Below are 27,356 nucleotides of genomic sequence, written 5' to 3'. Positions count from 1 at the left end.
TGCTATTGAAGGACAAATGACTGCTTGCCGTTAGACAAACAACTGGCAGTGACAATTCCACAAGTTTATTCCTGGCTTTGTTGCGTAGACTTTGGATGAGCTCCTCAACCTTTAAGGTGTTCCATAGAATAGCAATTATCCGAGCAGTTCTTGTGCTGCCCCTGTGAGATAACTCCGTTGTTACTTGTCATTGTCTTGGCTGGTTGCAGGATGAAAGGCTTAGGTCAAGATGTATGAGCTTATAGTATATCGATGTGTAGAAATTAGTAAAGGAATAAATAAAAAAGAAATTCTGATATAATAGCCTATTTTTTCTTCTCCTTCCTCCCCACTACTGCTTTTAAACCCCACAGGTTTGTGTAAACCATTTTCAAATCATCCACGTCTTTCCCTGGGGCCCCTTCTTAATGTGAGCTCTTTATTCTGTCTCCATTGTCTGAACAGACCTCTCTCTGCCCCTGCACCTACCTTCTGTTTGGTTTGTGTGATGTGCTTATCTCTTGTTTGAAGCCTGAATTCTTGCACGGAGCTCAGCTTTGGGCATGGCTGAAGTTCTTGAGCTCAGGAGGAGGAAAGAGGAATGGGGAAAAACAACTAGGTTCCAAAATGGACATTTTGCTGTGTGTATGAACTTCTGGGTAATGAAGAGGAAATATTTTTATGTTATAGCAAGAAACAGAAGTTATTTATATTTTCTGAAGGGGGATTTTTCCAAGAGCATTACCTTAGCTTAAGGTACTGGCAAAGCATAACATCAACCTAATTTAGAAGGATTGTTTTAGATCTTTGTCTTAGCCTATGCAATATACAACTGTGCCTGTAGAACATAGAAATCCATTGATTCAGCATGTCTTCTTTGTCTGTCATTGAAAAGGTGTGTTTGGAAGAAGGGGGTCTCTACATATAATTGTTTTCATTTTGCAGGGATAATTATTGGCAATTCAGTAGATGGCATTTTTATTTCTGAGTTGATACCAAGTTCTGCCTTTTTGTGTTCACTGTTTTCCCAATAACCTTGTCTAGCTGAAATTTGAGGAAAAAGTCATTGTTTTTGTCTGTGCACAAGTTTCTGCACTCAGTCCACCTAAGTTCTCATAGCAGCTGAATTGCATGGAGCATTCAGTCCTTGTTTAATACTCATATTAAGCACTGTGATATTGTTAGAAAAGTCTACTGAAAAAAACCAAACCTGGTCCTTAGAGCCACAAGTTTATTCCTGGCTTTGTTGTATAGACTTTGGATGAGCTCCTCAACCTTTAAGGTGTTCCATAGAATAGCAATTATCAGAGCAGTTCTTGTGCTGCCCCTGTGAGATAACTCAGTTATTACTTGTCATTGTCTTGGCTGGTTGCAGGATGAAAGGCTTAGGTCAAGATGTATGAGCTTATAGTATATCGATGTGTAGAAATTAGTAAAGGAATAAATAAAAAAGAAATCCTGATATAGTAGCCTATTTTTTCTTCTCCTTCCTCCCCACTACTGCTTTTAAACCCCACAGGTTTGTGTAAACCATTTTCAAATCATCCACATCTTTCCCTGGGGCCCCTTCTGAATGTGAGCTCTTTATTCTGTCTCCATTGTCTGAACAGACCTCTCTCTGCCCCTGCACCTACCTTCTGTTTGGTTTGTGTGATGTGCTTATCTCTTGTTTGAAGCCTGAATTCTTGCACGCAGCTCAGCTTTGGGCATGGCTGAAGTTCTTGAGCTCAGGAGGAGGAAAGAGGAATGGGGAAAAACAACTAGGTTCCAAAATGGACATTTTGCTGTGTGTATGAACTTCTGGGTAATGAAGAGGAAATAGTTTTATGTTATAGCAAGAAACAGAAGTTATTTATATTTTCTGAAGGGGGATTTTTCCAAGAGCATTACCTTAGCTTAAGGTACTGGCAAAGCATAACATCAACCTAATTTAGAAGGATTGTTTTAGATCTTTGTCTTAGCCTATGCAATATACAACTGTGCCTGTAGAACATAGAAATCCATTGATTCAGCATGTCTTCTTTGTCTGTCATTGAAAAGGTGTGTTTGGAAGAAGGGGGTCTCTACATATAATTGTTTTCATTTTGCAGGGATAATTATTGGCAATTCAGTAGATGGCATTTTTATTTCTGAGTTGATACCAAGTTCTGCCTTTTTGTGTTCACTGTTTTCCCAATAACCTTGTGTAGCTGAAATTTGAGGAAAAAGGCATTGTTTTTGTCTGTGCACAAGTGTTTCTGCACTCAGTCCACCTAAGTTCTCATAGCAGCTGAATTGCATGGAGCATTCAGTCCTTGTTTAATACTCATATTAAGCACTGTGGTATTGTTAGAAAAGTCTACTGAAAAAAAACCATACTGGTCCTTAGAGAGGAATGATGTGAGATGTGATCTTGGCAGATACTTCTTACAGTGTCTGTTTAAGTGTTTTGGGAAACATCTATGACAGTTTCTATCTCCTGATATTTCTTCAGTCTTTAGATCTCAAAGGGTGTTTCATTTATCAGTGAGGTCACTGATAATTTACATTCTAAGGAACAGTGTTTGGCTACTATAAGATGGGAAAGTAGAGGCACAGAGTTCCAATGAGGTTTCCGAGGTGATTCAGCAGGTCAGTGCCAGAGCTGGAGAGGGCCTCTCTGGGGTCATTACATCCACTGAGAGTACTATTTAATACACCAACTAAATAATTGGATGATGTAAAAACCACCATCTAGCATATGCTATCTTTTATTGTTTCTGAATGTGTCTCAGGAGTGCAATTATAGCCAGAAAAACAGATACTTTCTAAGCTCAGAGAACAAAATTATTTTTTCATTGCCAAAAATTATGAATTCCATTATTTCATAGATTATTTGGTTGACTATATTTATTAATGTGAACCAATTCATGTCTTCGATGGTACTCCAGTGCAAAAAATGCTGATGATTTGACAACACAATCTGTTATCTGAATTTCCATTTCAGATGCTGCTCATTTGATGTGGTTTGAAAGGCTTTATGTGTGGCTACAGTGCTTTGAGAAATACATTTTATATCCAGCCATAATACTGAATGCACTCACCATTGATGCTTTCTCAATTAGTAAATACAAGAAGCTTGGTACACAGTAAGTAGATTATAACTCAAAGCATGTGATTAGTAGAATATTTGGTTTTAGACTGAAGACTGAGAAATGGAATTTGTTTTTAAATAAGCCTGTAATCTTGTCACAGTTTGCTTTCATGCATATTAGTTCAAAATACAATAATCATTGGCTTTGCTGCAAGAAAAATGCAAAATTACCTTAGCACACTAAAATGTGTCTCAAGTGAGAGAGAGTGAAATTAAAAGATTAAAGAGCTATATATAGCTATATATGGAAGGTCTAAATGTCAATTAAAAGCAAGACACACTATATCAGGCTGCAGGTGTTTGATGGGCATAAACTCAGTGGGGTAACTGGAATTAATCAGATGAAAATGAGGAATCTAGGCTGGATATCAGGAAACATTTCCTAACTGAGGATTTTTAACACTATGCCTTAGTCTCCCAAAGGAGTTATCAGAAGCATCACCACACAAGTCTTTTAAGTCTGAATGAAATATTAAACAGTGTAGAAAGGTGGGTAGTCCTGCATTAAGAGTGGTTTGAAAAAGGTGGGGGTAGGGGTTTTGACAAAGTCTGATGTCTTAGATATTAAGCAGGACTGGTGATGCTGATCCGTGGTCTCACAGTGTGATCCTTGCAGACAGCCTTTTATGGTAAGTATTTTAGTCAGTGACTTGACTACTGCAGATATTCAGCAGGCTTAGTGACTGCAGTATCCCCAGCGAGCAGAGTTTCTGCAGTCTTTTTATCAGAATGACAGTGATGCAGATGATAAAACAAAGACACAGCCTTGGAATGCTCCAGTAGCAAGAAAAACTGCTGGGAGGTGGGGCAGAGTTCCTCAATATCCATAAGAATGCACAGTCTTAATTTCAAATATTAGATAAAAGAACTTTGATGTAAGTATTGCATGTTAATTTAATTATTTCTCTCTCTTAAGGAGCAACACAGCTTTAGGAACTACACAACTATAAGGAATAGGCAGCACCTGCTTTTAGGCAGCCCCTTTAGTTTGAAAGTTGGACTAGGGCATTAGTCAAATTATCTGCAGACATTAGTCAAATTATCTCCCAGACAACTACTTTTACAGAGAGACCCTCACCAGTCACTCACTGATAGCCCCTGTAGTTCCCCACTGACCTTTTTCCCTCCCCAGGCACCTGGAAAATGCTACAGCCAAGGTGCTTCAAGAGTTCAGGTGTATTGTCCAGGGTGACACTGAATCCACACTCATCCCTCTATGTAGCTCTGCAAGGCTGGGAGAATTAAAAGTAGTCAGAATGCCATTTGTTACTAGCTAGCAGACGTGACTGAATACATGCACGGAGCAAATATGTAGGGTTAGGAAGGTGCTATTTTTACATAGTCATTCCTCCAAGCTAGATTGCACTTTAAAGTATCACCTCCCTCAAGTGTTCAGAAGAAATGAGTCAGACCCCCAGAAGTCTTGAGATTAAAGAAAGTAATTACATTTGTCTGCCTCTGATTGTTTGGCCTGTGGGGGAATACCACAGCAGTCCTTTCCTTCCCCATCCCCCTTGTGTCTGTGTGATCACCTGTGTAAAACCTGCTCTCTCCTTTTCCTTGTAACTGGTCTATCCGTGAAATTCCCAGTATGCCTTTTCCTCTGGCTCTGTGCTTTAATAGATTCTCCCTACAGCTGCCATCCAAATGCCACATGCAAAGCATTCAGCTTCTGATTCCACCTCTTTCTGAACTCTGTAAACCCATGGGGCATCCTGGATTCTCCTTGCTGCTTCCCTATACAGTGTTACTGAGGGTTTTAATGCATAAATACCTGTTTTCTGTTGCTGGAACATTCCTTAGTTATTGACCACCCAAGGATCACACCGCATGATGCTGTAAGGAAGGGAAGACACACTCCCACTCTGTGTCTGAAAGTGTCTGAGGTGGAATTTTGTGTGATTTGATGTCAGAGTTTTCCTCAAATTGAACTTATCTTTTAAAGAAGCTTCACCTTGCTTTGTGATTTAAAGGACTGCAGCAGTTTGCTTCTTGAGGAGGTGGAACAGCTCCTTTATATTCAGGAATTCACTTGAGCTTTCCAGACCCTGTGTGCTGGTTATTAACAGGACCCATGCTGACAGTGCCTGCCCCTGTTACCTGCTAAAGAGGCACTGGAAATCAGCCCCCCTTCACACGTCGTCTTACATCCTTTCCTGGGAGTTAAGGTCCCAGGAAAAGCACCTTGTGTGGCAGTATTCTTAAAGAAGAAGGAATAATGAGCAAATTAATTTTTGTTACCTCTGAATGTATTATTTTGTAAAGTGTCATTTTTTGGTGAAAGTTTCATCATGGTAACAGGCACATTGACTAAAAAGTCTTCCTTTTGCTCTATAATCTGTAAGTTTCCATGTGAATATTTCTCCATGTTGTAAAAATTTTCTTCTTTCTGAAGAATGAGATATGCAACTGGTTCATATAGAATACACTAAGGATGGCTTCTGTTGGCTTCAGAATCTATTTAGCTTAGTCATTAGGTTTTCTGTTCAGAAATGTGAGGCAAATTGAAAATAACAGCTTTGACAAGGTGGGAAATAAGGTCAGCTTGGTGTTTCATTCCAACAGTAATGCCCTACTGATCCTTTAGAATGACCAGCACTCGAAATAAAGTTGAGCTGTATTATGGGAGATACACAAAAATGAATAAATGCCACATAAAATAAAATCAACTTGAAAAATAGGAATCCTGCTAGGATGGTGGGATCCTGTTGAGAATTTTCTAGCCTGCCAAGTGTCAGTTATGGCAGCAGGTATTCCCTTGCTTAGCAGCAGGATGAAGGAGAACCTTCCATGCATTTTGCAAATACCTGGCCTACTTTCTCATTCGTTATACATTGAAGTCCCCACATTTTGGAAGACATAGGTTCAACACAGGTTCTTTTGATCCGATGAACTACTAAATAGAATATTCAACTTTCTGATCAAGAACTGTGGTAAGAATTTCATACACTTCACATCTATGTGTAATTCTATCCAGAATTTTGGCAGCGCATAATGAAATTACAAGTAAAATTATAAAATCTGTCATCAGGTGAAATTTCTTGTAATAAAAAAAAAAAAGAGTTCAAGGGTTTGTTTTTTTTTTTCAAATTACAGGAATGTATTCATGAAAGTGCCAAGGTATTTCCTGGACTGAAGTTTTACTTTAAGAGGGATATAAAAATGTCTGGTCTAGATTCTTGGGTTTTAGTAGTCAGTGCTACTCTTTTTAGTACAGATTTTGTTCTTTTTTACAACTTACAAATATGTCATAATGATAAGGGAAAAATACAAAATTTCACATAAGTAAAATAACTGTGATGATTTCTGATATTACTTCTGTATCCTTTTAATAAATAAGATATGTAGATTTAGATATGCATAGTAATGGAAAATACAACTGGTACAGATATTTGTATTTAAGACCTTCTTAATTTAATGCCTTATGACTTGATTAGGTTTTTCTCTCTGCTTTTCTTACAGCTGTGACATTATCCTGATAACAGTTGCTGGGATGAAACTCCTCCGCTCCTCATTCTGTAATCCTATTAATCAGTTTGTTACTTTGAGCTTTACTGTGATCTTCTTCCGATTTGACTACAGAGATATTTCAGAAAATTTTTTGCTGGATTTTTTCATGATGTCCATTGTGTTTCATAAGGCAAGTTTTAGAGCTCCTATAATTTCTTCGGGAAAAAAATATTTTCAGTGTCACCTGGCTGATCAATATACATTAGCACTTTTTAGAAGTAATGAATGCATACATAGACTCAAATTATTGGTATTATAAAGGAAAAAATCTTTTAAATTGAAAAAAAAGGCTTTGATTAAGTGGTTTTTTTCTGGCTTTGTGCAATATATTTTTCATCTACTTTTTGTTCACGTGTTGCCATATAAAGTTCAGAATTGTTGTTTTCAAGAGGAGAATCCTCAATGAGTTTGAAGAGCCTCTTGGGTCATTAGTGCAGGACTGCCCTCCAGATCAATCGCCTGGTGTTTTTATCTCAGTTTCCTTTGAATGCCTCTAGTGGTTGACTCAACAACTTCCTTTGGGAAATTATTCCATTATCTAATCACCCTCATGATAATAAATGTTTTCCTAATGTCAGCCTTAACATTTTTCTTTTCCTATTTTCAGTCTGCTATCCTTGTGATGCTGCCCTTAACCTTAACCTCAGTGCTCCTTCCTCTCTATTATATTGTTAACTCTTGAAGTGTGCTCCAGTTGAGTTTATTTTAAAACGACCAAACCCTTTCTGCATCAGTCAGGTCAGACCCTGTCTTTATTTGGAATCTAAGGTGTTTCACTGAAATAATTAGGCTTAACTGATACATTGAGAAAACATGAGAAAGTACTGAAGATATGAAAGTATTCGTCCAGGGGTAATTCTAGTGAGGTATTTGGTTTTGTTGTTCTTTGTTTTATTTGGTTTTTTTTGCTTAGGCTCCTTTGCTTGGTTTCTTTTTCTAAAATATTCCTACTATGTGTAGGAATATTTTAAAAAAAGAAAGTTATCATCCCTTAGTTAGCATCCCAGTTAGCTTTTAGTTTGTGAGAGAAGAAAGACATGGTTCCATATTGATTGCTGCATGTGCTGTGGAGATATTTAGCCCTTCTACACAAGGAGCATCAGCTCGTACTGCTGTCTATGCCTACCTGGAAGTTTCAGGCTTCCTATGGAAAGGTGCAGTTAATCGGTGCTATGTTGGGAGTTCCCAGTCATTTAGGGAAAGAGTGAAGGAGAAATTAAATGCTTTTCCTGGTTTATTTCTGTGCTGCTGTAAGGGAAGATGAGAAAGGAGGAATCACAACTTGGTGAGGTAACTTGAGCTCACTCTTTTTGCTGAACTCTTGGGCCACACTCCAGCAGAAGCTTCACCTGCTTTGAGCCTTCACCCTCAGAACTGTTGTTCTGCCTTATCTCTGCTGGGGTGAGAAAGCAAGGGCTGGGGAGGAAGGGCAGAAGAGGAGGAGTAGAAGAGATGAGACAAAACTCTGCTTTAACAAGATCCCCCTCCACCATACTCTGATCCTAAAACAGGACTAGAGTAATTTTTTAAGCTTCTTAGATTAAAGATAACCAGTGAAGGCGATGTGGAGTTTGCTCGCATTATGCCACTTTTCACTATTTGTTTCATTACCATGTTCCCTAGAGAAAGGGATAAATTTTTGTCTCCAGAGAAGTTTATCATTGCTAGGTCTCATGTCTGAATGATGACTTCCTTAGTCCTAAAGTTCATTCTCTAAAAACCTCTTTACAGGATCAAAAAATTAGCATGCCAGAATTGGAAGTTCCACTGTTTGTTAATTCTTTTGAAAATGTTGACCTCATGGGCATATCACAAAATACTGCTGTGAATTATTGCATGCTTTTGTAAGAAAGAGATATAAAGTCTTTTCAGTAGGATTTTTGCAGAGTTACTTAGGTAGATTGAAGCTACTGTTTACAGTAGAAAGACTAGTGTTAGCAATGAGAATGAGATAACAAAGGATGCTTAATAAATTGAGCAGAGATGTTTACTAGAATAACTACTGCTCTACTAGACTGAAGGCTGTACTGCAGACATGTTTTGAAAATGTGGTTTTAGCATGCATCTTCCATCCCCATATCTAACGATATCTGAAATTTTGCAGGTCATTAGTTCAGCAAGTGGAATTGTCCTTGTTCCATTTAAAAATTCAAAGTCAAACGGTTGAATTATTTATATTACAAAAACACATGCACAGTTTCACAATGATCATTAGATCCAATATGAAAAATAGCATTGCAGACGATAGCAATTAAATTCCTTTTAATTTCAAATCATGAAGGGCATAACTTTTCTTTACCCTAATTAAGACCTGAGCTTTAATTGGCTCAGCATTGTGGAACTTCAGTAAAGGATATGATCCTTTGAGGATAAAGATGATGTGTGTTTATTTCATACTGTAGCCTCTAAGCAAGCTGCATCTACCTTTGTTCCTAAAAGCTTTATGGGTCTTCACAGATTCTGTCTGTATTTCAGTCATTTTTATGTTTGCACTTATTTTTTACAATACAAACAAAATCTGAAATACTGTCTATTACTGTCACCTTTAGCTATGCTGAGTTTATTACACAGCCATGACTGATTTCTGTTTGCACGTTGAAAATGTCAGTGTGGCACTCTCTTAATTAAGGAACACTAGAAACACTGGCTTAGTCACAGTGCTGGCAATTTTTAAGCAAGCTTATCCCACAAAAAGCTTTGCATGCTTTGAAAACATGGTGGTAATATTTTTTTCTTCTACCAGACACTGGGGAAGAAAGACTCTAAATTCAGCAGACATTCACAACTGCACAAGTCACTCCTGATGCAGATTATATGGAATAAAACTTTGCTAATAATGTTTGGTAGAGTATTTCTAAATAGCTCACTGATTGTGCTTCCCTTGTTTTCCCCATTGTGCTGTTAATTTAATGTAATTTAGTCAAATCAGAAACTCCAAATGAGCATACTGCGCCCTGAGCAAGCTGGGATACGGAAGTCCAAATTGCTGCTCACAGATATTCATCTCTCTTAGCCAAAACACCCACACTGAGGTAACACAGAGAACAAGAGAGTCTACTCAGTTCTATTCCTGAGATTTTTTTTTAATTTTTGTCTTTTTAACATCATAAGACTTACTAATGTGACACAATTAATTCAATTCTTTTAAAAAAATGATTTGCTCTTTTCATTTTGACAATTCTCAGAATGTGAAAACACTCAATGTTGATTTATACATATGCAGAGTGTGTTACTTTATATTTCAAATTGCCTTGGGAAGGCAGCAAGATAAACAATTAGGAAATATTTTCTTTCTTGTTTTTGAGAATGATTGCATCTTTTAATTCAAGTGAAACAGGACTTCTCCATCTTTTTAAAATAAAGACTTTCCATGTAGTGAGACCAGGTTGTGTCCTTGACTACAACCTGGGAATCTTCTGCCCAAAACTCCTGTTGTCTATAATCTTTAAATCAGAGCTGAATGGCCTTTTAAAAGTTTGTGGTTCCTCATTCAACATGTGTGGGTGTAATGCTCTGATGTACATTCTGCAGGAAGTCAAACCAGATAATCGAGACAGTCTTGGTCTACATGACTCCATATAAACTTTCAAATGAGCCAGTTGTTCTCCCTGGATGTTTTAGGACATAATGTCAGTGCAAAGTGTTAATAAGAATGTTCATATTAAGTGAAAATGGAAACCCACAAAAAACTGAGACTCTATTCTTCATAGGCATAGCAAAGATAGAATATATAATAGCACTTAGGAGATTTCTTCCTAGATTTTTAACACTAGGAAAAATTCTGAGACTCCTTCTTGTAATAGAGTAAAAAAAAAAAAGTGAAAATATTAAATGGTTCAAATAGTTTATTTGGAACTGATTAAAAGATGGGCCTTTCTTCCATTCTTTTTCTGTCTACTGACATAATATTTAACTGAGGAAAAGCTCTAACATATGCAAAAGCTTTCAGAGGAAGAGCATATGGGTGGTTAAGTGATATTATGGCTCATCCAGTCCATTTTTCTTCAGTTTGATAAAAACAAACAAAAAGTAAAACAGTAATGTGCCCAGCACTGCCTTCCATGGCAGATGTGTGAGATGCTTTTGAAGGGTGTCTGGAGTAGCTGGTCAGGAATAGACCAGTATTTAAGTGTGAAGTAGAAGTGAAGGCAAATAATTCAAACAGCAGGAATATCAGTTTGGAGCTGGCTGAATGTTAACAAGGATGCTCAGGGCAGGACTTGTCCCCAGCTCTTTTGCTGTGCTCAGTTAAAAATGCGGTTTTCTGTTTCATCCAGTGCTACAGGCATCCTCTAAATTTTGCTCATGGAAAGGAGCCATAGTACCTCCCTGAACTGCTTTTGGAACCTGAAGGAGAGCTGATGTTGAGCTGAAGGAGCAAAAGCAGCAAAACCCTCTGTACTGTGCTGTGGATGCTCCTGGCTGTAGTATGCTCTTGGCTACTACAAAAGCCTAAGCGGGAGGATCTTGCCAGTCCCTTCACTACTGGGATCATGCTGCTAAACTGGCTCTTACCAGCAACTTTTTCATCTCTACAGCACAACTAAGAAATTATACTTTTACTTTGGAATATGGACTTTTGACAAATCTGTGCAGCTTCCTTTAAGCCTTAAAGAGTGAGCCACCCCTAGCTTACACACTCATCTACCACACAGATCTGAATGGGAATGATAAGCCCAGGTGCCATTAACCTTCTAATGTACAATTTAGCTCTTTCACTGTCTTGCATGTTACTGTCAGGTAGTTTAATGGCCTCCTAATTTGTGTGTGTGTATGAACTAATTAGCAATACAAAAATATGAAATCACCTTATATTTTCTTATCATCAAGTCTTCTGAGGGTTCTGAATTTGTCTTCATGCATAAGGCAAAATAATCAAAGAAGCAGAGCTTGTTAAATTTGCCTTCATTAACACTGAATTTATTTGCCTAAGTACTCTTATTCCTGCTGAGCTCACTTAAATATACAATTTCCCTGTTTGATATTTTTTTCTTCTTTCCCAGAATACATTTTCCAGCTAAAAAGGAATCCACATTTTTATAAGAATTTTTTCTTTTTCTGTATACTTCTTTCTCATGTAGTATCCTAGACCACATGCTTATGAAAGATGATCTTTGTCAAAGTAGATCCAGCTAATGCAGCCAGTTTGTAGCAACCTGGCAGACCTTTGCTGATCAGGCTTAACTTTCAACATCTGCAACACAATCCCTTGGACAGGAAAGAAATTGTGTGTTAGCTTGTTTTCCTTCATTTTATGAGAAAGTGCTGCCAAGTGCATTGACCTTCCTGGTGCTTTGTTGAAGTCAAGTAATTAACCTATTGGATCTTTTTATTGCCTTTGTGGCAATAAAACTCTTGGTTAGTTGGCATGTCTCATTGATTTAGGAGTGACATATAATTCAAAAGCCTCACTCTTTTTCCTTTCCTATTCTGATTTTTAATCTTTCTCTAAATCTGATGGTTCACTTCAAAGCTTCTGGGTCTAAGTCACTAATTTATATTTGAATCCATTCCTTGCCATTTGTGCATACTGAAATCCAATGTCTTAATTATCTGTACCCTCTTGGCTCACAGCTGTTTCCTCAACTTTTGATATCTGGCATATAAATGCTTTTAAGACACTTTCTGCTGAGTAAAATACCCAAGGCTATGTCTGATATTTGACAGGATAATCCCACTGGTATTTTCCATAGACTCCTTAACTCTCTTGGGCACTTTACAGTTCATGTTTCCTCTTAATATTGGAGGAATGGTTTAATTGATTTTTCATTCAGCCTTCTGTCACTGACCTCTTTGTCAGACTTCATTCATTGCACTATTCCAAATTTACATTTTCTCTCTTTTTTTTTTTTGTGTGTTTTTTAAATTTTCTCTACAATGGGGCAAGTGCATTTGGGGGTTCAGGGAGATGCACAGCTACTCTCTGGGTCAGTGTGGCTCAGTATGCACTGTGGTCTATGTTCACGTGCATTCGTGCTGGTAGAGGCCTGTTCTGTCTGTGTTGATGCAGGCACTGAAAGAAAAATCTGGAGTACTTCAGTGCAAACTTGGTATTTTTTCTTATGTTCACTTTTACCACAGAATGCTAGAGTGGCTTGGGATGGAAGAGACTTCAAATCATCGAGTTCCAACTCCCGTGCTATGGGCAGGGACACCTTCACTGGATCAGGTTGCTCGAAGCCCCATCTGACCTGGCCTTGAACATTTCCATGGATCAGCTTCCATCCACAGATTCTTTGGGCATTGTTCCAGTGCCTCACCACCCTCCTAGTGAAGAATTTCTTCCTAATACTTTATCTAAATCTCTTTTAGTTAAAAACCATTCCCCCTTCTCCTATCACTTCAGGCCCCTATTAAAAGCCCCTCTTTCCAGCTCTCTTGTAGGTCTCTTTTTGGTGCTGGAAGGCTGCTTTAATGTCTCCCTGGAGCCTTCTCTTTGCCAGACTGAACAGCCCAACTCTCTCTGCCTTTTCTTCATAGGAGAGGCACTCCATCCTCTGGACCCACTCTAACGGGTTCATGTCTTTCTTGGGCTGGGCACCCCAGAGCTGGATGCAGGGCTCCAGGTGGGATCTCACCAAGCAGTGCAGAGGGGCAGAATCCCCTCCCTGGTCCTGTTGCCCACGCTGCTTTGGATGCAGCCCAGGGCACGTTTGGTTTCTGGGCTGGGAGTGCCCATGGCTGGGTCACGTCCAGCCTCTCACTCACCAGCCCCCTCAAGTCCTTCTCACAGGGCTGCTCTCTTATCCATTCTCTGAGCAGCCTGTATTTGTGCCTGGGATTGCACCAACACAGATGCAGGACCTTTAACTTGGCTTTGCTCAACTACATGAGGTTTGCCTGGGCCCAGTCCTTTCGGAAAGGAAATTTCTGGGAAGATACAGTGTTGGCAGAGTCCATGCCTGTAAAGGCTTTCCTGAAAATGCTTGAATCAGTGTTGCCAATGAGTGCACTCCCAGCTACACTGATTTATTTTGCTTGTCTGGCCCTCTCCATATTAAACTGATGAGCTCTGATCACCTTTTGCCCACCTTGGATATATGTGAGTCTGTTTTTTTACAATGCCACAGGTTCCTTCCCTGGGCTCTTGCTGTCAGCTGACAATGTAGGAAGAATCAGCATCTGCCATGAGCAGATCCAGGGCTCTGTTAGGTTTTATCACCATCTTATTGTCATAATCCTTACCACAATTACATCTGGCTGATGTTTAACTTCAGTTGTAAGGTTTTCAAGGCTTGCTGCTCAAACTGCTTAAAACATGCCTGTTTTGTACAGTGTCACTGTTAAGTGATGAATGTTGTGCTTGAGGAATATATTCTTTCCTCTGAGATTTGATGTCAGAGACTTGGCCTGATTATATTTTGATCCTCTTGTATGTATTGCATTAGACAATGATTTTGAAGCCCACAAAATAAAGGCTTCGAGTGTCTGTAAGCGTGTGCAGATAAAGACATCCTAGAAAGTATTTGTTGTAGGTTCAAACACAGCTGTCCAATTACACCATAGAATGTCACAATGACTGAAGACATAAGCATTAAAAACCTTTAGTATTTCCAGTAAATCTTGTTTTACAGGATTTCATAGGTGAAGTTTGTTAAAATGGTATTAAATAAAAACCCAAAAGTCAATTATTTGCAAAGCAAAGCCATGAACAATCATAAAATTATTCCACCAAGTTTAATTTTACCTCCTTAAACACATACACACTTACAGCTTTTCCCTCTTGATGTATATTCATTTTAATTGACATATCAAAAAAGAAAATAAAAGTATACCAGTAGGTATTAGAATTTAATTCTGAAAGCTGACATTTCCACTTGATCAGAATTAGCTTAACATGAAGAAGTAAATACTCCTCTTAGAGTCTCAGTTCAAATCATCTCAAGGTCACAGAATCTAAAGAGGAATATAAAGAAATACCTGTTCAAACTAAATAATTTCTTTCTGCACTTAACTTTTTTATCTCAATTTGTGTTGCATGTAGAGCATACAGCTATATATATATATGACCATTATTTTTGTTTAAAACCTATGTGTGTGTATATATATATATGCAGTTTTTTAAAACAGAAACATTTAAACTTAACAAGAAAATGTTAATGTTTATGCATTATTTAGTCCCAGAGTTGCCAAGAAGTCTGCCCACACAAAATCCCAGCAGATGTCAAACACATAAAAGGGCCGCCAAAAGCTGAGAGCATTGCATAGTCTCCATCTCACAATGAGTCATTTAAATTCAGGTGTTAACCTCTGCCTAGTTTATTCAAATCTACCAAACTGAGAAAAGGATACACAATTTTAGTGATGTTTTAGACTCCACAAATCTTTAACTTTTCATGTTAACTAATTTCCATTAAATTTGTTTGTAATGGTGCTTACATTTGTTTAAGTAAGAATAACCAGATTTAAAGAAAATCCTGGGAAGATGAGTCTTTGCCTTTGCTTTTTTTAATACTCACTGGTGCACCAGAAGTCTGTAGAGGCTTCAGAACTCATAGAAGACTTAAGGATAATTAAGGTAAAATATGTGTCCACATAAAATACACATGAAAGATGGATGCATACTCTGCACTTTTTCTTGGTGGCACTGGCAATGTGCTGTTTAAATTCACCAAACATGCTGATAATTTAAAGTCTTTATCAAAGACTTTAAAAACAGTTAACTGTGTAAAACTGTCACATGCATAAAGATATCTAGGAACATTAGAACTTTTATGCCCCCTACATAATATATTATTTTATATTATAAATAATATATCAACATATAATGGTTTCTGCTTATTGTAACTGTAGAAAACACTGAAGGTCTAATAGGGCTTAATAAAAATATTCTTTTATAAATCATCCTAAACTGGGATGCAGAAGGCTTAAATGAAAATTAATCTTTTATATATATGCTTAAGGAAATGGCTATAAAAAGAGGGTTAAAATTCACCAGAGACTATTTGTTTTTCCACCTTGACTTTCGATGGAAAGGTTCCTTCATTGTATCTAGCACTGCTACATCTCTCCCTCCCTCATTCAAACAAAACACTACCGGGGGTAATTTGTGTTTCAAAGAGCCACAGAAGGGCTGAGGTGTCCCATCAGGTCCCATGGAAGTGGGTTTTTTTCTAGTTTGGTTTATGTGCTTTTAACTAATCCTTTGCTATGTAGGGTATCTCAATTTCTCCATGCTTCCTCACAGCTCTCAGGGGCCTCTGATTTGAAGGGATACTAGTAAAGCCCAAGCCAAGGAAGGCCATCCCTGTGCCCTCTGTCACCAGGTCCCCTGCCCATCCATCAGCAGATCCATGTGATTTTTTTCCAGTGTGTGTTGCTGTCAATACACCTGTAGAAGTCCTTCCTGTGGCCTTTTACTTTCCTCAACAGATTCAGCTCCAGATGGGCTTTGCCTTTTCTCTCTCTTTCCAATTCGTTGTGTATTGTTTCTGACAATTTAAAAGAGATTAAGGTTTTCATCTTTAGCTCATGTCTTCAGATTACTGAAGGTTGAAATGCAGCTAGTTGTACTTGAACTAAGAGAATAGCTCAGCCTCGCCTATTTATAAAGGCAGTTTTTAGCAGCTTCAGTTTCTTTCTGTGAGAAAAGATCTGTGAGTTCCCCTATCAGATATAGGAGCAAGCATATTGCAAACTGGTTGAAACTGGTAAGGAGAAACAGTTTCTCAGATTGTTTTAGCAAAATGAAAAAGAGAAAATGTAAAGCCAAGTCCTCCTTTCCTAAAGCACAGTTGTAGTTGGTAGATGACATCACCTTTAGCAATTATAGTTAGAGATGTAAAATGCTAATGGCATATTACCCTGAAGGGATTTTGCAGAACATGCCCTGGAAGCAGGGATTTAAGAGGTAATAGAGGCACTTGACAACTCTTAATGAAAGCAGTAGCTTGAAAATCACACATTTCCAGGCTTTTAAGTGTAGTGTTGTAAGGATTTCAAAAACCAAGAGAGGTTCACTAAAGCATTCTTGCTTCATGTTCTCGAATGGAAATGAGCTCCTTTGCCTGTCTTGTGGAAGTGTTAGCTGAGAGGAAAGTGTTGGAAGAAACAACAGCAAGTTCCAGCAGTGGGGATGCAGAAGCAGTAGGACTTGTTAGATGCAATAGGGAACCTGGTCTCCACGGGCCAAGTTTTGCAAGGTGTAAATATTACAGAACAACTGAAAATTATATATTGGAACACGGAGCCAGAAGGGTGTCCTCCTGGATTTGGTTTGCTAGAAAATGCAAAACTTGAGTTTTATTTGAGATTTGAAAACCTTTTGATGAATTCTGTGCTTTGAGCACAGCTAGGGTGATTTATGACTCTGTGATGTCAATCTTTAACTGGCAGAGCTTTGCTGGGTTATGCTGCAGTTTTAAATTTTTGAAGTTTCAAATGCAAGTCATTAGCTTTTTCCAGCCCTTCACTTAAACCCTTTTCCAAATAAAATTTTTCTTCCAGCTGTTCATTGTGATTTTTCAGATAAATAAAACTGAAGTGAAACAAAGCAACCCCCCAACCTGCTAAATAAGATTCAAATAAATAAATGTCCATTTGAGTTTCAGTTCAGTTTTACTTGCCTACTCTAATGCTGCAGTCTGCAAGTCACATTTAGTATTTTTGACAGAAAATAAAGTTAGCAAGATACAAGTTTCTCAAACTAAGTAGGGGTAACCAGGCTGTGCATTGAAGGGATTGTAACAGCTTGATTTTTATCAGAGCTTTGGTGGTTTTAAGTAGTATATCTGTGCAAAGTAAGTGTAATCTATACTTTGTGTATTGCTCCTAATTTGAGTCATGCCAAAGCAAAGAAAGTGGGTGAATCACTGCTTGTATCTCACCTGGAAGGTTTATTAGTTGTGACTGGAGCTAGGGTGACACTGGTTATACCAATTTAGCAGCTGCTGTTTGATGGGTTTGTAGCACAAAGACCAAAACAGGTCAATGCTACAAGTGCTTGCTTCCCTCACACTTGATATGCAGTTATTTACTACAGTGGTGGAGAAGCTCAGTGAAACATCCTGTAAGTGTATTGCCACTGCAGATTCCGATGGCCAAGGGGGACTTTGGGAGTGGTGACTTAAGGAGGAGTGAAAGGAGCTGGCCAGAGAAGGTCAGCTCTGACGGCCAGCATGCTCATACACGAAGTGTGCCCAGAGCTGTGCTCTGTCCCGAGGCCAGCTGTCGTGGGGAGCTTGTGTCTGTGCTGATGAGCTCTCCCAGTCTGTGTGCAAGGTGCAGGTATGGAATTGCCACCTAAAATGAACCATTAAGGGTTTTCATTCAAAAGAATTCCTGGAGATTGTTTGGAAGAATGTTAGCTGGGCCAGACCAGAACCTTCCCAGATGCCTTTCTAACAGTTTAAAAATATGCAAAACATCAGTGCTTGAGAACATTCCCTGGAAGCATTTGAATGTACAAGTGTTGATACAGTCTCAATGTCTTTCAGGATGTTGGCAAAGTCTTGTTTTTCACTAACTCAAAGAAAAATTACTCTAAGAAATTCAACATATATTTGCTATATGAGCATGAAATATTGCATGTACTCCTGTTTCACTGTCAGCTTCCGTGTGTGTTGAGCACTAATGTCTATTGATGGCCAAATCTTTCCTGACAGTTTGTCAGAACCCACTTTGCAATAGATGAGACATAAGATCTGTTTTGGCCTGGTGCCAAGACAAATGACAGGGGGAAAAAATGTATTGCAGGGAAAAAGTACACATCATTCTTGAATCAGAAACTGTTGAAGCACCAAGCATATTTTACAGGAAGCAAAAGTAAATTCATTGTGGTTTCCAGTTTGCACGGCGTAACAATAAAAGCTCATATTTATGCAATGTTTTTATGATACAATGGTCTTGAAAATGCAGCTGCAATGCATGATTAATGCCGTGCATATGCTTACATCATAATAACTTCTCCCATCGAGTCAAAAAATGGGAATGTTGTGTTCTTGAGAAGTCTGATTTCTATGTGAACAGCCGCATGTCAAACATTGAACTCTCTCTGTTCACTGTATCCAGTTTTGCCTGCATTCTCCTCTTCTGTAACCCTCTGACTTGTGGTCATATAAAGTCAGTGAATATCAGAACCTGTTCTCCCACTTTCTAATTAAAGCAGACATACTTTTGAAAGGTTATCAATGGGAACTACCTAAGTGTGGTGGTAAGGAATGTATCTCATTGCAAGTTTGAATTTTGAGTGAAGAATGTACTTTAATGCCTTACTGAAGTAAGGCCTTAATACCTATGAAAGCAATAATACAATATAACTTAGCTCATGTTTATTCCAGGGCACAGTTTTTAAGTGTCTCTTTCAGATACTAGTTTTGAAATTATCTCAGTGCCTAAAAAGTGTCTTTTTCTTTTTTTTTCCTTTTTTTTCAGCTGTGGGACCTACTGCAGAAGTTGCAGTTCATCATGACATACATTGCTCCCTGGCAAATTGCCTGGGGGTCGTCGTTCCATGTTTTCGCTCAGCTCTTTGCAATACCTCATATCCTTTATAAATTTGTTTTTCTTTATTATTAAGTTCCTCTTCATATATGCGATTCATTTACAGTGTTTGAATGAGATTTGAAATTCTTAGGTAATTTACTTTAAAATTTGAAGATCTTGGAACATTTTCTGAGAAACACAGTTTTCTTTTTTTTCTTTTTTTGGCTGCATAGGATCTGAAACTGGGAAACTGAACTCTGACTCAGCCTGGTATGTTTATTCCCACCCAGCCACATTCTGCAGATTACTTACTTCTCCAGTCCTCAGCACTGAGTTTTGATGCATCCAGAAAGAAATGTTGTGACAGACATATTGCAGGGCTTATGGCTGACTGAGCTCTCAAATATTAGTTTCTTTCTCACTTGTTTCTAGTTGGTATGTCAGATATAAATTCATTTCAGTGAGCCAATTTCTGCCGCAACTGTCCTGATTTTTTTTTTCAATTTCAAAAGCAGCTATATTTTTACATTTTAATGTAAATTTTTTCTCATTAGGGTGCTGAGGGATATTTTCCTTTTTAACCTTTCCACTCTGTTTTATGAATAACAGTATGTGTTTGTCAGCACCAAAGCAGTCCTTCAGAAGCAGTCTGTTTGGTGCCTGTTCCAGGACTGTCTCCAGGTTTGTGGATATGGCGAGTAAAACATAGAGTTCAATGACCTCTAAATGACCTGTCTGTAGGGTTAAAAATTCTATATTGAATTTTTAGAACAAAAATTACCCAATTTAAATTGAAATTCAGTTAGAAATTTGATTGAATACAGTAAAAAGAAAGACCCAAAAAACATTTTAACTAAACAAATCTAACTATGTTGACACTTAAGGCGTTACCAGATAGTAACTTTTAATTTCTTTAATTTCTTCCTTCCCTGCTAACCAAAGTTGTGTAAGAAGAGTTGACAAAGTGGTTCTAGTTCAGACCTACTGATGAGTTCACTTTGTACTCTTTTTTAGATAAATGCACTTAAGTATTTGTCCCTTCCATCCCACAGGGTTGGTTTTTTTTTCCCTTGAGCGATTTCTTCTGTCTGCTCTTTGCTGTGAAACATAAGCAGTGTTGAGTAACAATGCTTATGTTTCTAGATGGGAAGAATAAATGGAAGCCTCAGAGAGAGGGAAGTGCACACAGAATGACTCCCAGAGGGAAAGTTTTAGATTGTCTCCTTATAGAAGGAAAGCAATATAAAAGCAATGATCTGTCCTAAGAGTTTTAGGTTATTCGTAGCAAATCCTTCCAGAATTTCACAATTAAAAAATATTTTTGTTTCTGTTGGGGAAGTGTATATGAATTTATTTAGCAAAACATTTAAGAACTAAGACTTAAGACTGCATTTCAACAAGTTTCCCTGTGGTCACAAATATTTTCTGCAGTGATAACTTTGCTCTTGGTAAAATTACCAATTAAATTTTGCAAAATGGAAAGTAGTTAAACCAGAATTTTGTTTGTTCACAGAGTTATTGCTAAAGTGATCTAGCCTAGCTTTTTGTTATTTATATTTATAGTATTCTTTGTAAATGCAAATCTGTCTTCTAAGACAGTGCTGCAATTAAGATACTGGTTAAATGCTGAAGTTAATATTCCCTCAACAGCAATAACTCTGCCTCTTTGCACGGTAATTTTATTTGTTGTTATCATAACCCTGCAAATAGTAATGATGAATGCATGTTGCAGTTTACAGAGGTACTAAACCTGCCATTTCTTTTCAGAGTTAATTATTTGTGGCTTTTAATTGCTTCAATCAGTTCTGCAAACAGGATGTAAATTTTTAAATTTCAAAATGCCTGGGTGAACTTTTGCTGCAGAGCTCATTGATATGAGTAGTTCAACATACTTTAATGCCTTTGAGTGCAGCATGAAGGACAACATGTGTGGAGCTTTGCCTGGTGGAGGTTGTGGAGTCTCCACCATTAGAAATCTTCAGGATTTTAAGTGAATGTCTATCAGGAGTCATATAGGTTTAGCTGATTCTGCTTGTGGCTGCTAGATGGAATAGGTGACCCTTCAAAGTCCCTCTTAATCCTAAAAGACCAGGAACAGCAATGGGCTTCAGACTTGAGGATAGATCTGCAACTTCACTTCCTAGCATTTAGGCAAGACGAGGTTATGCATCTCTAAATATCAGCTTGCTGAGAAAGTCAGTGTAGTTTGTGGTTCAAAGGCAGATTTTATCTAAAAAGGGAACACTGAAATTTAAAGGGGCGGAAAAAAAGGAGTTTGTGGTTGAGATTACCCTCTTTAGGAGAGTTTCTGTTCTCGTTGTTTCAGGGTTACAGCTCTAACATCAGAAAAGAGAGCCCCGTGACAGTCAGTTTTCCCATCCTCTAAGTGATTGTCTGCCTGGAAGGGACTTGTAGTAATTGCAAGTAAAAATGTGGGTTTTGAGAAACAGAGGATTTGAGCTGGCCTTACTGCATAGTTTTTTGTTAAAAGAAGGGGATGGAAGATTTTCAAAATGTCAGGTATTCACTTACTTGTTTTGAAGCTGGTTTGAATTTAAACAGATTTTTAAACTGCAAGAATTAACCCTCAAAGGCAATGTTTTATAAGATTTTTTAGCTTTGGGGTTTTTGATCTCAAAATTTGATTTTGGCCATGTTAGAAAGAAAATCCATTATTCACAAAAAAACAAGTTCTGCTTCTAGACAATGTATCCTAACAAAGATGGTACACAGGAAACGTGTCTTGGGTCAGGTTAAAGGTCAGTGAAAGAAAGTATGCCTGTAAGTTTTTGACACTTCTTTTTTACTTAAACATAATCAAAACATTGGTATTTAAAGTAAATAAATAATGACCTAATACAGGATGTCCTCAAATGAAAATAGCCCTCAGACAGATAATTGCCCACTGCACACATTAGACATACGTAAGAGTCAGATGCCGTCACTTGCTCTCATGACACACCTACAGATGTGAAACAGTTAAAATCACTTTTCACAAATCAAATGGGTCGTGTCTTCTACTGTCTATTTAGTAGAGCATTATGTCTTCTGAGGAAAAACATCCCCGTTGCTACTGATTATGTTTAAGACACAAACAGTTCACAGTGGTGTGCGAAATGTCTTGGCTCATGATGGTGGCAATTTTTAAATCAATCATTATATAGGTACCAACTTAAAAAAACTTGGTTTGCTGCCCTTATCTGTCCTTTTTGTTCTCTCTTCCTTTCTTCAGCTCCCATGCCTCCTTCCCTTATCTGGCACTTGTAAGTACTTGTTCATCTTTCACAGCCAGTGCTTAGTTATGACAAGACTGTAATGTGGCAGTTCAACTTTTTTGATGCACTTGCTTTTTGCTCTGTGGTCTGTGTCACTTTTTTAAACTTTAGACTCTCAGGGCAGCTCATTTTTCAATCTCTCTAATGCACAAAGACACCATTCCAGACCACTCTCTTTTAGTAAGGTTGAGAGATTTGAAAGGCATCTTTTGGCAAATATTTGTTTCTAGATTTTGCAAATGGCTTTTAGAGCATGTCTAGCTAGCAGTTTTCTGGAAATTCTGTACCAACGATGATGCTACTTTTGTTAAAGTGGGCTTTTTGTGAAGTCTCAGGGTTTGTGGGACACACGTACAGTATATTGCTGTAAGAGGGTAAGCTAAAACACTGGTTATTGGGCGATTTTACCTTAAATTTAGATTGAGATGTGCTTGATCATTGTCCATTGATAGTGGTTCCTTTAGTTCATGGCTTCTTTATTTTGCACCTCCCTCCCAAGAGAGGTGTAAGAATGACAGCTGGTCTCTTGTGCCAGTTTGAAATTATTTTACTTAGATTTCATTGATGTGGTATCAATTAATGAAGAATTTAAGCATAACATTTTATTTGCTTGCATTTATTTATGTTCCTTTAAATTTACATATTTTTCAGTATCCTTATCCAATTCCTAACTTGCTTTCCAGCAGCCTGAAATATGACTTTACATTTGAAGTAAACAATGGATTCAGGCATTTATTATGATGTTTATGTGTGATAATTACTATTTCCCTGTAATAGTAACCTTCTCATTTCTTATATGTTTCAAAAAGTATGAAATGCTGAACACTTTTTAGCTTTTGGCCAGCATGGAATTGTAAATTCTCAGTAAGAATCAATGTCAAAGCATGACTTTGAACCAGCAGGTTGGAGTATAGAGGCATAGTTTCTCCACATACCAGGTCATTCCAAAACAAGCAGAAAACCACAAAATGGAGCACTGGACACGGTGAAAGCCAGACTCCAGTGTGGAGAACAAATTATTTCCAAGAGATTAGTTTTTTCCTCATGTGTGTGTGTTTTAAACTCTGTGTCAGACTCTGGAAAGGCACTTTTATGTCACAGAAGGTAGCTGAGGTAGCTGGAAAAGGGTGTTTGCTGCACTGCCTATGCCTAGCATCTGTCCTCGGGCAGAGATTACACAGGGTCACCCCAATAATAGAACTGTAGCATTGAAGAACCACTGACTATGTGCTGATAATGGCTGATTTGGCACTGCTTGCCTTCCTCCCTTTCCGTGTTACCTTAACTTGCAGTTTTCAGACTCCGCTATGCTTTTTTTTCAAACTCTGGCTGCTTCAGTCTTTTCTACACCACTCAGTCCATTTCTGGGTAGTGTCATCTTCATCGCATCGTACGCACGGCCGATCAAGTTCTGGGAGAAAAACTACAAGTAAGACTATTCACAAATTTCTACCTTTGTTATTTGTAAAGGTTTTGCTTTCGTTAGTTTCATTTCTGGTGGTATTGTTTGTTTCCAAAGGTAATCCTTAAATTAGGGCATGAGAGGTTAATCTTTGAATCTTGTTTCTGGTGTTTTACTTTCCCATGGTTATTTGGCTATTTCTGCAAATGCATTTAAGCAATTATCAGTATGTTACAGATGAGGCGTCATGTTGCATTTCTTGTACACAGTAACGAAGCTGTGAAAAAGAAAAAAAACAGTAAAACTCCCAGTTGTCAGCCTTTTTTGTCTTGCTAGCTAGTGCTAGCAAATAAATCTGTGAAGCCTTTGGCACTAGCAGTCAGACTGCATAAATACATTTTATACTAACTAGGCTGATTAAATGCTACCCTCTGGGATGCAGCAGGTAACTCTGCAGCTGCAGAACTGTGATAGAAAGGGAAAATTGCATTGGCCAAGTCTGGGCTTGGCCTCACCAGTGAGAAGGGCCACACACTAACCACCTCTTGTGTTGGTGGTGTTGCTGTATCTTAGTTTGAAGAGTTTTGTTGCATTTTGACTTGTGTCAGTGAGTGAATATGTACTCATCTGTAAAGAAATTAGACAAAGCCAAGTTATATAAGGAGGCTTTGCATTCCTTTCTGAATGTGATGAGATTTGTGGAAACCTTTCAAATGGAACTGAGTTTTGTACACTGGGACTAGATCTTAACAAAATTCTCTCTCACACTTTTTTTACTGGGTCAGCACTTTAATTCTTTCAAGGGAGTGAAGTGAAGGGCAGTTATGGACAGGCAGGGAGCTGCCACTAATCCCACAGGCAGCTATACATTTTTGGATGGAAACTGAACAATATTAAGTCGGAAGTGAGGATTTTAACATCTGCTACATTTTACTTCATCAGAGCATTTTGAAGGCATGCAGTTCCCTTTCTAGGTACCAGTTAAGAACCAGCCTCTGTTGAAGGCACATCACTGCCATATAGTTAGGTTAGTGTCAAGCCTTTAGGTTATTGTCAAGGGAAATAGAGGGAGTCATTTATATTTGCTTTTGGTTTGTCTAATATTTTGATTCAGAATGGACAGGAGATATGCACAGGAAGTATCTAAAAATGGTTGATACTCAATACTTTAACAAGGGTGTGTGTGTGACTTGTTTTCATCAAGAGTGACCATCTGTCATTCCCACTAAGGGAAGTGAAGAATTTGATGCTAATAGTTTTGCAAAGTAAGGTAATTATTTTATCCATAAACTGTAAAATGTCAAGTGCAGAAAACCAAACCCTTTTAATACTTTAATCCACCACCACTTGTCCTTTCAAAATAAACAGCAACTACAACTTTGTCTTCAACCAGAAGGCCTACGTTATTCTTTGTAAAAAATTGTGCTTTGTTGCTTGTTAGAAATTCTGCTGTATCTTCTATGATCTCACTTAAAGCAAAAACCACAACTTTGCCTCTTGAAAACCACTCAGAAGTAGAAAACAGCCTTGTAGAAGGTTCAGATTTGATATTGAAGGGAAATAAGTCTTTGCCTGAACCTGTGGCATCTCAGAATATGTACATGGATTGACTCCTCCTAAATTTGTATTCATTTTGTCTCTATTACTTCTGATTCTCCTTGTCTTTCTTCCATTTCACATGAGGAACTAACCAGAATGAATGAGAGTTGGACTGAAAAATTCCTGGTTTATTAAAAGGACACTGTGAAAAGATGGAAAAAGGCAATGAGGGGGAGTATTAAGAATAAGGAAATTGTCTATAAAATACTTCAAATAATTGAATGAACTGAATGGGCCTTGCCTAATTGCTTTGAATTTTGCCCCATCAATGTGTAAAAAATTCAAGGGGTAGCATAATTGCTTTCTTTTTGAGCTGTGGAGTTAGATAGGATCCGGAACTTGAGCTAGAATGGAAAGTTGTTCTGGCTCCTGCACATCTGCCTGTCTTTGGGCTGCAGTTCTTACAGCCAGATGTGCACTGCATTTTAAAGTTATATAAGACAGAACAAACAGATGGGGCAGTTGTTGTACAGATTTCTTTTGTGGGGTGCATTGATGTTTTCCCCAAGTTCAGCTCAGGGTATTTGTGGAAAGTCACAGGTTCACTGCAGTGTGTCTGAGATGAGTGCATACAAAAGCAGAAGCTCTTGGAGATCTTTTTTTGGCTGTTTCCATACTCACTGCTTGTTGACAAGAACTTTGCCCAGGGGAAAGCCACCTTCAATGTACTTTATATAGCTTTTTTTACTGCCTGCTTCCCATACTCATTTTCAAACACTTCCTTGCTGTATTGATGACTACGTTAAATTATCACATATTAGCTACAAATAATTCATTTACACTTACATGAAGTTAGGTATTGTCAGTTCCAAGATTATTTTTTAAATATAATTTAATCTCTTAATTGGAATAACTGAAAGCAACTTTGACAAGCAGTCTAAGTATCAAAATTGTTTTTCTTTCAAGTCATAAATTAGATTGCTTTCTTAGGTTGTCATTTCTGTACTGATTGTAATCAGTATTTGCACACTTCTCTGTTGTCAAGCAGACTTCTTTGCTGTTTCTCTTAAGGAAGAAATTTTTTTGCATTTCTTTTGGGCCAACAGCCTGAAATTCGATGAGGAAAAAAAGATCCAGTTCATTTTTGGTAGAGTGAATCCAAAGTAGACATTTTGAACTTTAGCAAGTACAGAGTACCTTTTTTATTAACAGAACGGGGCTACTAGGCCAGTAGTCTGAGTGCTGAGCAACTGATCCATCTGTTCCTTAAAATGTTGGTTTGGTTATCCCTGCCTGGTGTTTTCTGAGTGCACACACATGTATCTTGTGTTTCCAGGTTTCTTTTAGTTCCACTTTTTCTGCTGGCTAAATAGGAGTTGGAATCCTCAGGTTTGTCTGACTGAGCTTCTTCTCTTCTAGATGATTCAAGCTGGAGCTGAAAGTCTTGGAAATTTAAAATGTTGTTTGTTTTTTCAAGGAGCTGAAGGACTCAAGTGGTTAAAAAAAGAAAAAGGGATTCATTTTGATAGTAAGCAAACTGTGAAATTCCTAACATGCTCTTCAAAATTCAGGACTCATGCTGTGCCTGTTTGGGCTCTTGTGGTGTGTGTGCAGAGCATGGGTGTTCTTCCCTGCAGTCAGCAGATGCTGTTTGTTTTGAGTGTGCCCTTTGGTACTCACTGCAGGCAGAGTCTACTACACCAATACATCACTGAGGTCAGGGATCCTTCAGAGGGGAAAGAAGGATGACAAAGAAGAAGGAAAAATAAGGCATTAAGGAAAGTTAATGAGAAAGAAGAACTCTTGCAATCACAGTTTTGCAGCTTTTGCTGCCTTTGTTGTTGAAAAGAGAGGGGTGACAAATGAGAAGCTGGGCCGCTGCTCATGAGCTGGCTACCTTGTGGGAGTTAAACTCTGAGAATTTTTCTTTTCCCTCTCTCTGTTATTTTTGGGTTTTGTTTTTTTACAAAGGAAAGTTTGCTGTGACACTGGTTTTGTCCAGCCATTGGCCTTGGTCCCGCTTCCCAGTTTGTAGACGGCTCTTTTAGTCCCTATTTTCACAGCTGTTGGAATGATTAGGCTGTAGATGTCAGAGAGAGAAAAGGAAATAGCAGTA

General features: G+C 38.1%; 1 protein-coding gene across 5 annotated transcripts in view; it reads left to right on the top strand.

The window, feature by feature from the left end:
• Positions 1 to 27,356, top strand: part of PCNX2 (pecanex 2) — a 159,494-nt gene that overhangs the window by 76,336 nt on the left and 55,802 nt on the right. For all 5 annotated transcript variants that reach the window (XR_005627247.1, XM_039707239.1, XM_039707238.1 and 2 more), the window contains 4 exons: positions 2,945 to 3,086; positions 6,554 to 6,731; positions 18,974 to 19,082; positions 23,599 to 23,728. Coding sequence is in view for 4 of the 5 variants with exons in the window: in XM_039707239.1 (XP_039563173.1) it covers positions 2,945 to 3,086; positions 6,554 to 6,731; positions 18,974 to 19,082; positions 23,599 to 23,728 (559 nt within the window). In the remaining variant the exon portion in view is untranslated. The remainder of the gene's footprint in view (positions 1 to 2,944; positions 3,087 to 6,553; positions 6,732 to 18,973; positions 19,083 to 23,598; positions 23,729 to 27,356) is intronic.

The sequence above is a fragment of the Passer montanus genome, unplaced genomic scaffold, assembly GCF_014805655.1.
Source record: "Passer montanus isolate IOZ18808 unplaced genomic scaffold, ASM1480565v1 scaffold2, whole genome shotgun sequence".
Lineage (NCBI taxonomy): Eukaryota > Metazoa > Chordata > Aves > Passeriformes > Passeridae > Passer > Passer montanus.
The sequence above is the reverse complement of the archived record's forward strand: the minus strand, read 5'-3'. Positions and strand labels throughout refer to the sequence as shown.